General features: G+C 51.6%; 1 protein-coding gene across 1 annotated transcript in view; it reads right to left on the reverse strand.

The window, feature by feature from the left end:
* Positions 1–11,515, reverse strand: part of TOX2 (TOX high mobility group box family member 2) — a 157,778-nt gene extending 146,263 nt beyond the window's left edge. Inside the window, exon 1 of the mRNA XM_075166303.1 lies at positions 11,348–11,515. Coding sequence (XP_075022404.1) covers positions 11,348–11,449 — 102 coding nt within the window. The 5' untranslated portion in view covers positions 11,450–11,515. The remainder of the gene's footprint in view (positions 1–11,347) is intronic.
* Between the last annotated feature and the right edge of the window lie 1,942 nt (positions 11,516–13,457).

Raw genomic sequence — 13,457 nt, forward strand, 5'->3', positions numbered from 1 at the left:
TCCAGAAACCTCTGGGTCCCGCAGCCTTCCTGCTATAACGGTGCTAAGCAAGGAGGCCGCCGGCTCTCGAGACCTTTTTTTGCCAAGCAGAGGATCCCCTCCGAGCTGGCACCATCCCCGTGCTCACGGCACGATGACGGTGCCACAAGTTAAAGCCCCAGGTCCAGCAGCGCGCTCCTCCTGCCTCTGAGCTACCCAAGATTTCCAACTCAAGGGCAAACGAGAAGCTCCATTCGAGCTTCAGAACATCATAAGACAATTCCACAAGACAAGAGGATGTTGAAATCCACATTTCCCAACTAACTTAGAGGAATGCTTTCCTGCAAACGCAAACTGCATTTATGGCTTCACATGCAGCTCGTGGAGGACAGCTCTGGGTTAAAGGACTTGAATCAAACTTGGTCTAAATCAGAAATAAGTTTCCATTATAACCTTGGATTTGCCCATTACAGGAGCACCCTATTTTGATAATGACTATCACATCTTTACATTTAGATCCTGCCTATATTCCCTGAAATTCAGTACTCGGTCTCTGCACTGGGAGCTTATAGAGGTCCCAACAGTTATACCTGAAACGGGGCATGTTCTTCTCTAGCAGGTAGGTTTAGCGTGCAGCACCTCACATTCAGGAAGTTGGTCCCTAGATACCATCAACATCAAAATGAAAACAGGCTTTCGGTCCAGCCGGACGTAGCAGGGATATCACAGAGGGACTTGGTGCGGGGCCAGCAGACCTGCGGCGGGGAGGCGGCGTGCGCGGGCTGGCATCGCGCTGCCACGCGAGGCACGGGGAGGTGCCGAGTGGGAGAAGCAGATGATAGTTTTGTACGAGGCTGCCCTTATTTCCAGCTCTTCACTAATTTCCTCTCAAACTTGCGCACTGTGACCTTTCCAGCCAAAAAAGAAAATAAATGAAACCCTGCACTCCAATAGGAATAGTAACACGCGCGGGGAAAGGATGCCGGAGCCAGCTCTGGAGCCTGCAATCTGGATCCCTGCTCCTACAGGATGCGTTTCTAAATCTCAGTCAATACCACATGTTTTCCAAGGAATGAGGCATTTCACATTTTATTAATTCTAACTAAAGCCCTTTTTATTACAAACTTCCTATTTAGCATTTGATTGCAGCCGTCACCATGAGACTCTCACTGTATCAGAGCAGAAAATCCATGGCTCGTAGTTGGTGCAGGCTGTACATTGATATTTTTCTCTCCTGCTGTCTCAATCCCAGAAGGTGCTATTGGAATTATTTTAAATACACTTCCAGAGGTCCCTTCCAGCCTAAGCTACTTTATGATTTTAAACTTGTATTTGTTTCATTTGCACTCTCACACAAATTTGGTCCCCCACTTCCACAGATGACTGAAGTTACATATTGTTATTCCCACCAGGGTTTGGCCTCCCCCAAGAGAAGGTCACTCCATGCCAACCACCTTACTTAAAGGGCTGCAAGTTTATGAAGCCAGAAAGACCATTTTGTTAATGTTTTTCCCCTTTTCAAAGCCCAACTCTTAAGTGGAAAAACTGATTTAATATAGTTTTCCCATAAATAAATAAAAATAAATAAATAAATAAAAAAGGAGGTATAAAACCTACACTCTGGTCTGATTTAAATCAAATAGTTAAATACTCCACATGTACAGTTTGGCATAGCCACGACAGAACTATCTGGTTTGCAAACAGACGGCCACCCACAATTAATTTGCCACTTTGACACAGAAATGCAGGTTGTCAATTAATTAAAAAACGCACGCCACTAGTCTCCAGTTCACTTTAGGACCTGCAGTCTTTCCTCCTAGGCAGACTCTTTATCTTAAGGGGGGGGAAAAAAATACAAAACTACCACCTAATAATGAAAACACGACTCTGGTTTTCTTGGCATCTAATAAATGTTGTTCTCGGCTTTAACAGATTTATCAGGTTTAAAACCACCATGTCGCCAACATCCGTCTGGGGTAGAGGAGACCAGACTGTAATTCCAGTGCAGGTTCCTAAATATACACAGCTTGAAGCCTGCCTGACCTCACTGTCTGGCTGCAGGGTGAGATCCATGGCGCTTGTTGGAAGGTTTTTCTTCTGCTTTCAAGGGCTGTTTGATCTTCAATCAACAATGCTTATCAGCGGTAAAGTCTGCCAGCCATTCCCAAAAGTTTGATATTTTTAACAGCACATTCGTCTTCTCCTTTGAATGCTATTTAGAGACAAGATAACGCATCAGGGGGAAAGTTGCTTCCCTGGGTTTAACACAGACAAACGGAGCAGGATCCCGTCAGGAGGAACACCTATTTCCCAGTGCTACCAGCTTCTGTGGTTCATGTTTCCCCCCCAGTATTTCTGCTTTTTCTTCTTCACATGACATCCTAACGCTTTTTTGCACCCACTACATAAGCTGGGACAAACCAAGATAATTCAATCAAGTGTTTCCATACAAAACTTCCACTAAAGTTTTCATAAATTTCATTTCCACGCTGTCAAAGTTTCTCTGCTTTTTGCTAAGGACTCCGGGGCACGCTGCCCCGCTTCTGACACTAGGGACCAGAAATCTAATTCCCTAAAAACACATCATTTTCCATCACGCTGTGCTGAGATGGCTCACTGTATAAAAACCCACTGTTCAAAGAAGCACCCATGAAAAATGAGAAACATGGAATGGATCTAAACCGTTATTTTTTTGACAGCGAAAAAAAAAATCACCTTTATTTTAGGGTTCAGCGATTCTCAGTGATGAAACAAAAAGTCTGTTAATTCAGAGCTAGCAAGCAGCGCTGGCCAGGGAGACCCAAAGCCCCCCAACGCCTCCGTGGCTTGGACAAGCCAACCTTCGGTAGCCCACCTTGTCCTCCCCTGCTGCCCTGGCAGCATCTTCCCCATGGCATAAAGGAAAGGTGATGGTGGAGGTGGAATGAAACAGCTCATCACTGACCTAGAGATCAGCTTTTGGGGGAGAAGGGAGCCCAGCACACTGCTAGGGACAGGACTGAGGTCCACCAGCTCCCCCACGGACAGCAAGCTGCTGCGAGCCCAGCACCACATCGGGCCAAGCTCTCCGTTACCACCACCCACCCCATCTCCTCCCAATGTCACCCTTCACATTAAAACGGGGGTATTTGAGGGTTTTCAAATGGCTTAACAACTCCTAATGAGCCATACAGCTCTACCACCTTCCCAGGGAGAGGGAGGAGATGCTCAGGGAATAAACCGCTGGGTAAATCAGGCTGGAAAGGTGAAACTCTTCATAGGTATAAATGTGGAGATCCACGTCTTTGGAAGAGAGAAGCCTCTTGGGGTGCCCCTGCTTGCACCTCTCCAGGTACCTGGGTCTCCTGCAATGGATGGTCAGTGCTCAAGTTGTTCATAAAAATAACCCCCAAATGCCTGGGTACCCAAAAATGACCTGCTGCTTCTGGAGATGGAGACCTCGGCCAGCTCACGCTGAGGACAAATGGCAGAGCCACAACACAGCCCCCATCTCCCAGCCCTGACCGCCCGCTCCACCCGCAAGCAAGAGAAGATGAAGAAGACGACGATGGTTTTCTCTAAAGCCGAGAGGAGAGGAGGAGCGCGGCGTGCAGGCAGACAGCCGGGGAGAAAGGGGACGGAGCCTCCCTGATGAGTCCAGACGGGAATGGAAACTCTGAGTCATCGCCAGGTTTTGTGGGAAGAAAAACCTGCTAATGTCATCCAGCTAATCTGATAAAGCGCTCCTCACCGCCGCCGAGGAGGAACAGGATCCATGGGGCACAGGCAGCCCGGTCCCGGAGGAAAATACAGCCTGGGTGACAGAGAGGATGGTGGCATGTCACCAGAGGCGAGGGTGGCACGTGCCAGCACGCCCGGCACTCGCTCCTCCATCTCCCTCGCGCGCCGCGGCGCTGGGGCTGCCCATCTTGGAGCTTGGTGGCTTCAGCCGCGTGGAAGCAAAGATGCACATCGGGAGTGGGGAGGAGAGGCTCAGGGCAGAGCCGCAGCAAGTTTTACCATCCCCCCCACTTGGGAATAGGGCCCCATATGCTGCCCCCCCCCTTCTAGCTTCTGCTAGGTTATGAGATCCTTAGAAACAGAAAAAAAAAAAAAATTGCACCTTGAGAGCAAGAGGCTGGGTCCTTAAACCAACAGAAAAAAAATCAAAATATCTCCATTTTAAACATTCGCACAATCCAGCCTCCTGTGTCCAGGCTTAGAGGTCAAGAAGCTGCCTCAGACCAAGAGTCACCGATTTCTGCAGATAAGGTTCCTCAGAAGCCGCGTGAAGCAACCAGCACAAACCGATGCTCAAATAATCTTTCCATAACAACCATTACTGGTCCAGGGCCCTAATTTAACACTTACCTAACAGTTACATTCGCCACAGAGCTGAACTGAAATCGCATAGTCGTCAGGAAGAGATTTAATTATATCTGCAGAGGTCAACCAATCTATGCAAAAGATTACGGCGGAGGAGAGAGATTCTGTGGCATAATGCAAAGATTTCGCCTGCAGGCGACGCATCAGCCAATGCCATTTTTCAAAGAAGAAACGGCATCCATCAGAACAAAACCACTAGAGGGAAACAATAGAAAGGGGGGGATGCAGATGATTAAAATATTTAAATCTGGTCATATAAGTGCAAAACCAGGCAATTTAACACTGTTTTGAATCACTTTTTTTTTTTTAAAAAAGAATGGTTTGATTAGTGCTTGTTTCAGTAAGTTCTGTTGCGAGATTTCTCCCCCGTGCAGCTGAACCGTGCATCCCCAAGTATAAGCTTTAATTATATGAAAATGCGTGTGTAAAATCACGAAGGTGGAACGTTAGAGCTCAAACCTCCAATTAGGAGTTAATGGTACCAAAGCTGGAATCACGCTAACACTTCACCCCGACTTTAGAAATGCAGAATAAAATATAAGGAAGAGGCAGAGAAGGTGGTACCAACAGTTTCAGACAGAAGCCTTGCACTCGCTGGATGGAAAATTGTCAAGGAAAACACATTAGCAGCACAATAACTTATTTTTAATGTAGAGCTGTTAGGAAAACACAATTATATGCTTCATTTATACTGAAAGATATAACCCAACTTATGGTAAAAGCATTTAGAGCTCATTTTGTAAAAAAACCGGATGAGCACAAAGGTAATAGGGGAAAATCGTGCACCTGGAGGGGATAACGCTCCCGCACCGCAGCACGCTCCGGCTCGGGCAGCCCGCACGCCGCGGCGGGTGGTCCTCACCTCCCGCTCCTTGCATCCAGCAGCGGGGAGATGCAAAGCGAGGGCAGAATGAAAACAGAGATTTTTGTTCAAACGCTGCAGAAATACCACGACGGTGACAACAACCACCAGGAGAGGAGCCGGCAGCGCCCGTTCTTACGACTAGCAAAAGCAAGGGTTGCAGGTGCTCTCCCCGCCGCCCCCGAGCGAGCAGCAGCCACACATGATACACAAGCTATGGGATGGTCGGGTCTGTTACAAGCAAAATACAATTTATCAACAGAATGTTTTCTCCGTTATGGATGCACAAACTGAATCTGGTGCCTGTTGCAAGCTCAGATGTATAGAATAAGGCCAGAGCTCTTCATGGATTTACCCCGTGGTTATGGCGGTGTAACACGCAATAGGCTTTGGATTGCTGATTTGGGGGACAACGTTTGTAATTGATTTGAAGCATCGCAAATAAATCAGAGAAACTTGCAAAATTTTGATCCTGAGTTTTGGTCTCTTGATGCCTCCTCTGCTACAGGGGCTTTCACGGCTCAGGCCCTTGACAAGGTTATTCAGAACCGGCCCTAACAAACACGTTGTTGTATACAAGTCAGACCGATCTTCAAAATATCTCCATTGTTCCAAAAACAACCAGATTAAAGCTTTGCCCCTGCGCATACAGAGAGAACAACAATTTCTGCGAGTGGATGGACATTCATTATTTAGCTCCCAATCCCTGATGTAAAGCCCAAGGCAAAATGGAGCTTCAAACGCTTTCTGCTGTGCAACCCCTCAAAGATCACTCTGCAGAACGCAGGGTTGTCCCACTGAGGAGCTCAAACACTTTTCAGAGGAAGCCCTTGCCCGTATTCAGGGCCTAAAAAAATTCACATTTGCAAATCAACAGGAGCTGCCTGCCAAATGAGAATAAAATGGGCCCCAAATTAAAAATTTGCCTTTGTTCCCCATCCAAAATCCTCCATCTCCAAAGAAAGATTTATGCTACTTCAAAACAGAGCTGGCTTAGAAAGTAGAAAGGAAAAGAATATATTTTATCTTCCAGAATGGCAAAGCAGTTCTGGAATGATGAAAAAGGGACCGTGTTTATCACTGCAATGTACAATTTACGGTAAAAGTCAAAACAAAACATAATGTTCCACAGAAATGCACTCGTTACATCAACCCAGGCTCATACCAGCAGCTCGGATCCCATTTCTGAAGAGTTCTTAAAAGAAGAAGAGAGCATTGTTTGCAGACTAATACGCATCTCATGACTAGTAGATTTTAATTATCCATAATTTATGAGGGTGTATTGGCGAAACAGTTTTTGTCAATTTATCAGCCTAAAAGGCAAGACAGGGGGTGTGTTTGGAGATGCAAAGCCACAGAGCCCTCTTAGAAAGATTTGGGACAAGTTTTGATGGTGCTGTTGAATCCTACAGAAATGCTACAGGGTTAACAGGGCTCCCAGCACGTATCTCCCATTAACTGCCGGAGATGCCGGAGGTTCCCAAGGACCACGGGCACCCCCAGTGTCACAGCAGTGTGCTTGCTCTGCAAGGATTAGGTATTCCCAGGCTGGGTCCTCCTCCTCCTCCTCCCCATCAACCATTGCCCTAAGTGGAAATTAGGCATCGTGCTAACCAAGTCTGATCATCGATACACCAGAAGCAACAAAGAAGAATTTATATTTACATTTCTTTCTGCAGGAAGAATAGGGAGATGTTAATTCACTCCTCAAAGTTCCCCCTAGGGAGAAGGGAGCAGGATTATTCCTCGTGCATCACAGCACAGCATCACTGCACACACGGCGTGAAAGAGCACGCGGTGCTGTGCTCAGGCAGGATTCCTGCCGTATGCCTCCCTTGCAAAAGCAATTTTGCCTGGGCTAAGAATGAAAAACCCCCTCCTGTACTTTATGGACCCACAGAATTTAAGATCTGGGAAAATCCTTCCATGCTGGTGTATCAGACAGCATGTTAGATCCTGCCGCTAAAGCCCTGCTAAGAGCGGAACGAGCCCCGGTGTTACTAAACTGCATGTTTTTTTCCCCGTGGTTTACTTATTGTGAAACACAAATGCAAAGGGTCTTCCTACAGCTTAAGTGGGAAAAATCTCCAAATTTTCACGAAGCAACTGGGGGAACGTGAAAACATCCCACCACAGCCCGACGATTCCCTTAGGTGGTGCAGGAACATGCTGCCTCACCCCAAAACACCATCACAACACCCAGCAGCAGCGAGACACCGTGAAAGCTCCACTTCCCCAGCCAGGGAGCAGGCGCGGGGTCTGCAGCAGGTACCAGTGTCCCAGGAAGAAGGCCAGAGGGGACAGAAGAAGGGGCTTTAGACCCAGATTTAAAAGAGGAACCCGAAACAGAGGTGGGTGCTCCCTTCAGCGGGGCTCAGGTGGCCAATGACAGAGACGGGTGTCACAGTTTGGACGAGGGCTCCTTGCAGAGATGGCACCACTTCAGGCTGAGCCTCCCCAGTCCCTCGTGGCTGCTGTGCAGATACAACCAAGCGTGTTTCTTCTGTGCTGTCCCAACGACGGAGCAGGTCCTGGATCCGGCCCCCGGGAAGGAGGTGAGGGGCCGGCACACCGGCATGGGAAATGCTCACTGCAGCGTGCCCTTAGGGAGGCTTTCGGGTGGCTCCAGGAAGGTGTCGCTCCTTATCGCCCCTGCAGCTTGGGCTGAGCCCAGTGCAACCCTAAAAATCCTGCCAAGGAGCATCAGTCCTCCAGGCTGCGAGCGGCAGCTCCCCAGGCACCGGGAAGTTTGGGGCTGGCTCCTCTTCCCACCTGCCATGGCAAGCTGCTCCGTACGAGGTCACCCGTGACGGGGACTGGTTTACTTGGGGACTCCTTGTTCCCCTGCTCCGATGCCACCAGCATGCCCAACGCATAAAAACTCCTCACTAAATGCAGCCAGCAGAGGGGAAGGCTCCTTCTCGCCCTGCCTGCCAGGGCACAAGGGACCCCGTTCTCCACCCATGGATGTCCAGCCCCTCGCTCCCCCCCACCCAGTCCCTCCTGTTGGCCAGCCCTTCGAGGGAAAACAGAGATGCTCCAGAAGCGGTTAAAGAAAGGGTGCAAAATGCTGCCCTTCTGGGGAGGCCTCGGCTGAACGTACGCTCCCATTTCGTTATCCCTCTAAACATCCCTTGTTCTTTTAAAAATGGAAATGCTGATACCCAATAAGCACCTCTGTAGCTGCAAAGAGAAACCGTGGCTTACTGCAGCGCGCAGGCGAGATCGGAGCCCTCACGGTAACAATATCATGTTCGGTAAGTGCACAAAACAATTACATTAACATTTCAGGATGCTTTGGGCTAAAGCGCATCTCCCCGGCAAGCTTGCTGGCGATGGGCGCGCAGGCAGAGCTCTGCTGTGCTCTCGGCGAGTTATTTATACACAGTGACACTGCACACTCCTTCGCTGCCTCCCCCCTAAATAAATAAAGAAAGAAAGCAACCCTTTGGGAGAAAAAAGCTGAACCTGAACAGAACAAGCCCTTTAAATTGAAGGGCTTTAAAGCCCCTCCGTAGACTCAGTGAAGCAGGAGGACAGCGAAGAGCCTGTAAGCACTCCTTGCCCAGGTCCCTCCTAGAGCTGGATCTCACCCGGGATACCTGCATGCGATAGTGGAAGAACTTCTGATTTTTCCACTCCACCCTACCCTACTCTGTAGCTTTTTAAAGTGGAAATGTTTTGAGGCAGACACTGTCTTAGCCCAGCTCTGGTCTGAGCTGCCAGCACCGGACAGGAACGATGGGGTTGGGACCGGTGTGAGTTTTTGGAGTTTCCCAGAGGGTCCTGTGTGGCTCCGAGGAAGCTGGTGTGCTCCAGCAGCGCTCTCCGCAGCGGGCACAGGATAACAGCGTGCCAGTGGCGATCCTCAGCCGTACGCCAGCCCGAGAAGTTCTCCGAAGCAAAGTCTGCAAAGGCAGCAGGCGATACCACCGCCTGCGCCACACTGGGCCACGTTTTGATGCTGAAGTTACAACCGTTATACCTGCGCTCGGCCGGGAAAACAAAGTCAACCCATTTCATCTCTGGCTTCGTTCCAGCAGCCTCATCCCACAGAGAAACGTGCACCGCTGTGCATAAGCAAGTGACATTTGATAACTCAGAAAAGAAAAGAAAAGAAGAAAAAAAAAAAGAGCCCTGAATAGCAGAAAAGGGTAAGTCACTTCCTTTCTTCCTCCTGCTGCCTTAAGATCCTCCGTAGCAGTGACAACAGCAGCATCTGGTGGCAGTGGTCAGCACCTAGGGTGCTCCTCTCCAGTGGCCCATCCACCCTGGCCAGCACCAGCGCCGAAACGCACCCGCTCGTTCCCCCGGGCTGTGCTCGCTGGAGACCCAGGAGAGGCGATCTCCTCCCGCCGCCCCGTCCGCAGCCGCTGCAAGGACCCGCCGATCAGTTGCGACCGCCTAATCCGGGACTAATCTCAGGGATTCAGGCCACGGATGAGCTGACGACGTGGGGCCCCAGCGCCCCACGGCTCGGGCGGGCGCTGCTGGGGGGATGCCGGGACCGCGCAGACCCGCGGCACGGGCCTGCAGCGCTGCGTGCACGACTGCGAGCCCCAGCTCCTGCACTGGAAGGCAAACTAAATCATGTTCACATCTTACAACTTCTTGGTAAAATCGAGTTCCTAAAGCCAGCAGGATCTGGGGGTTGCCGCAGCTCCCGGCGGCACACGCTCGCATGATCCCAGACTTCCAGCTTTTGTACACTTCATCGGCTGACGTTTCAGCGGCACGGATGACCTGCTCCCTGGTGACCTGGCTCTTGTTAGTATTTTAAGAGCATATTTAGCATTTTAAGAGCAACAGCAATGATAATAAAACAGTTTGAAACTAGCAGTACGTGGATACAGAAGAAATCAATTTAAGTTGTTTCCTTTCAGCATAATCAGGCATCCCAAAATAAATGAGAACTATTAGATTTGCTATAACTTAATAAAAAGAGATAAATAACTCAAATGACAGAGAACAGTTAAATACCTATATTGATACATAAAGATTAATTTGCTGCATCTGGGAAGCCACAGAGGTTTCCCTCTGCTCGTTTCTAAAGAGTTTGATCCTGAAGTATCACAACAGTGAGATGAGCCGAGGGCATCCTGAGCTGCAATCCCAACCCAGGAGAGCATTTTCTCCCTTTATTAACATTTTTCAATGCAATTACCCGAATTTGGCCCAGGAGGACACGGCCAGGGCTATGTCTCGGAGCTCATCGTGGTCATCTTCCCTCCAAGCGGGTCTGCTTCCTACGGCTTTGTTGCTGAAACATCAGCGCTATTTACCTACACGCGAGGAAGGCGATACTCGCAGAGAACTATTTATCCCTGAAGTACAGCATCTGTCCCCTTCTCTTCGGCTTCCCTCGGATGAAGGAAATTTCCTACAGCACCTCCGGCGCTCTCCAACATCCCCCCGCGGACCCTCTCCCTTACAAGCAGAGGGTGGTTTGCCTCGCAGCTGCAGCGAGCAGGGAAAACGCAGGTTAGGGAGCTTTCCTCGCCGTGCTGTGGGCCTTGGGGAACACCCCCCCCGCAAAAACCTGGGGGTGCCGCACTTCACGGGAGCGCGGGCAGGTGGGTGCCGGCGGCGAGGGGCAGAGCCGGAGCCCCCGCTCGGGAGGTGCCAGCGACCCCAGCCCCGCGGCTCCGCAGCCTTGCCAAGAAGGTGCAAAACACCGCAGCAAACAACAACAACAAAAAGTGCCCGACAACAACCACAACAACAAAAACCCCACGCACGTCGCTTCGGGCCAAACGCTCCCCTAGGGAAAACACTAAATAAACCCACCGCTCGAAACGGAGGCATAAACGAACAGCCCCAAAGAGCCGCGCTCACCCCGCACCGTTCCTCTCCCGGCCGCGACCGCTTCCAGCCCGCCCCGCCGAGCAGCGCCCGGGGCTTGGGCTCCGCCCGCCCCGCAGCCCCGCTCGCCGCCGGGGCCGGGGCCGGTGCCGGTGCCGGGGCGGCCCGGGGACCCGACGGCTTTCCCCGCTCCGCTTCCAGACCACTTTCAAAATTCCCTCCCGCAGGAGCCGGGCGCCGCCGGCACTTTCCTTCCCCCCTCCCCGGCGAAGAAGTTGCGGGACGCGCCGAGCGAAGCCGCCCGGGCAGCCCCGCCGCCCCCCGCATCCCCCCCGGTACCTTGTTGCAGTGATAATAATCCAGCGGCCCCAGGCAAGTGGGGTCGGCGCCGGGCAGGGAGCCCACGGCGGTGGGGGCGGAGGGGTAAAACCTAACGTCCATGCCGGGGCTGCGGGCGGCGGCAGGCGGGGGCTCCAGCGGGCATGGACCCGGCTGCGGCGGCGGCGGTGCCTCTGGCGCGGGGGGCGGGGAGAGGGCGGGCGGCGGCGGCGGCGGGGGGGCGGGCGGCGGCCCCCGGCCCGCCCCGCTCCGCACCGCCCCGCGCCGGGGCGGCTATTGTTCGCGGCGGGGCCGGGCGGCTCCCCCCGGCGGCCGGGCCCCCCCCCACCGGCACCGGCACCTCGGGGCAGCGGGGCTGGAGCCCCTCCGGGGGCGCCTGGCGAGGGGGGAGAACGGGACGGCCCCCGCTCCCGCAGCCCACCCGGGGAGGGGAAGGCTGCAACAGCCGCCTCCCCGGCCACACCGGCCCCCGCTCCCTGACGGGGACCCCGGCGCGCCTCCTCTGCCCCCCAGCCCTCACCGAAACACCGTGCCCGGTTTTGTCCTCCTCCCGAGACAGGACGGTGCCGAGCAGCCTTCTGTTCCCCCTGCACAGCCCCTGCTGCCCACCCCCCGAAGAGCGGTGCTTGCCGTCGTGCTGATGCACCCTAAACACGACCCCTGCTTCCGAAAGGCCTCGTCTCCCCACACGCTCTCCCACCCGGGAGAGAAAAGCCGGTCTTGGCCTCTGACATGGTGTTGGCGTCCTGCTCCCCAAAGCATGGAGCCCTACAGCCTCCCACCACCCCAGGCTGCCCGGCTTTCTACACCTCTCCGTCCTTATAGACCCCCCTGTTGAAAAGGCAGCACCCACCCATGGCCAGCCAGCAGCCCTCCCACCCTGCCGTCCCGCTCTGACTCCCATGGGCCGGGGCTCGCAGGGCAGACGGCCACGGAAAGCCCAAATCTAGCGGATAGGGATGCTCCGATGCTGAGCCCTGCCTGGCAGCCCTGGGGCACACGGGATTACCCCCCACCGCCAGGCCACCGCCTGCGCCGCGCGCTCCCGCTCCCTTCTGCATGTCTCACAACAGGCCCCTTCGAAAACCAGCCCAGCGGAAGATAATATTATATATGGAGCGTTTTTGCAGTGTGTTATTCCATTCCCAGATACAGCGAGTTAACTGCAACCGATCCATATGCTCGCAGACAGCTAGGACAGGGCTGATAGAGTCCGTTTTCTGGCAAATCTCTGATGGAAATGGCCTTTTTTTTTTTTTTAAAAAAAAAAAACATCATGACTATGAAGGCACATTTGCAACATGCACCCTACAGGACTCTCTGTAGCTGGAAAACTGAGCTAAATAAATGCAGAGTTCTTCTGCGAGCCTCTCTCATTGCAAGAGTGTGGCCAACTCCTGCCAAATTCAGGAGGAGGGAGGCGGGCTGGGGGTTCGAGGGAATGCCAGCGCTGGGAATCAAGTGATTATGTAAAAATCGTAGCTTTCATTTAAATTAAAAACAAGCTTTTAGCCCTCGTGATGGTGGAAAAAATTGATTTGAGGATAAAAATTGATTTGGGCACACAAACTACTTCACATTTATTATTATTTTTCAAACCATATGATTTTTCTGGAGAATCAGCATTGATCCTTCTGTGTTTAGCAGCGAAACAGGTCGGCTTGCGGGGGTTCTCCACGAGGCGAGCGGCTCCGAGGGCTCCTGGTCAAAGGCGTTATAGAGACGTATAATATTTTGCATTACAACTTTGAAGATCTGTGTTCAACTGATCTGCGCTCTTCCTGATTTGCACACATCCAGAAAGGGCTGGTTTTCCTCCCTCCCTGTTTCAGCAAATACTGAACTGACATGTCAAATTATTAGAGCTTCATTATTTTTGTAAAACCCTCCCAAGCAGAGTGACTAGTATATTATGAAGTATAAATAATTAAAACTAAATGAGAGTTGTCAAAATAATGGAACAAAGTGTATTTTACGACGCATTATTCTGGCTTGTTTATCCACAAAATTCAGTAATTAGTAAGCAGCCTCTGAGTCATTAGTATGAATTAGCAAGGTTTTACTGTATTATTATCTTTATTAATTATCATAATTATTATATTTCATATAT

The sequence above is a fragment of the Calonectris borealis genome, chromosome 17 (genome assembly GCF_964195595.1).
Source record: "Calonectris borealis chromosome 17, bCalBor7.hap1.2, whole genome shotgun sequence".
Lineage (NCBI taxonomy): Eukaryota > Metazoa > Chordata > Aves > Procellariiformes > Procellariidae > Calonectris > Calonectris borealis.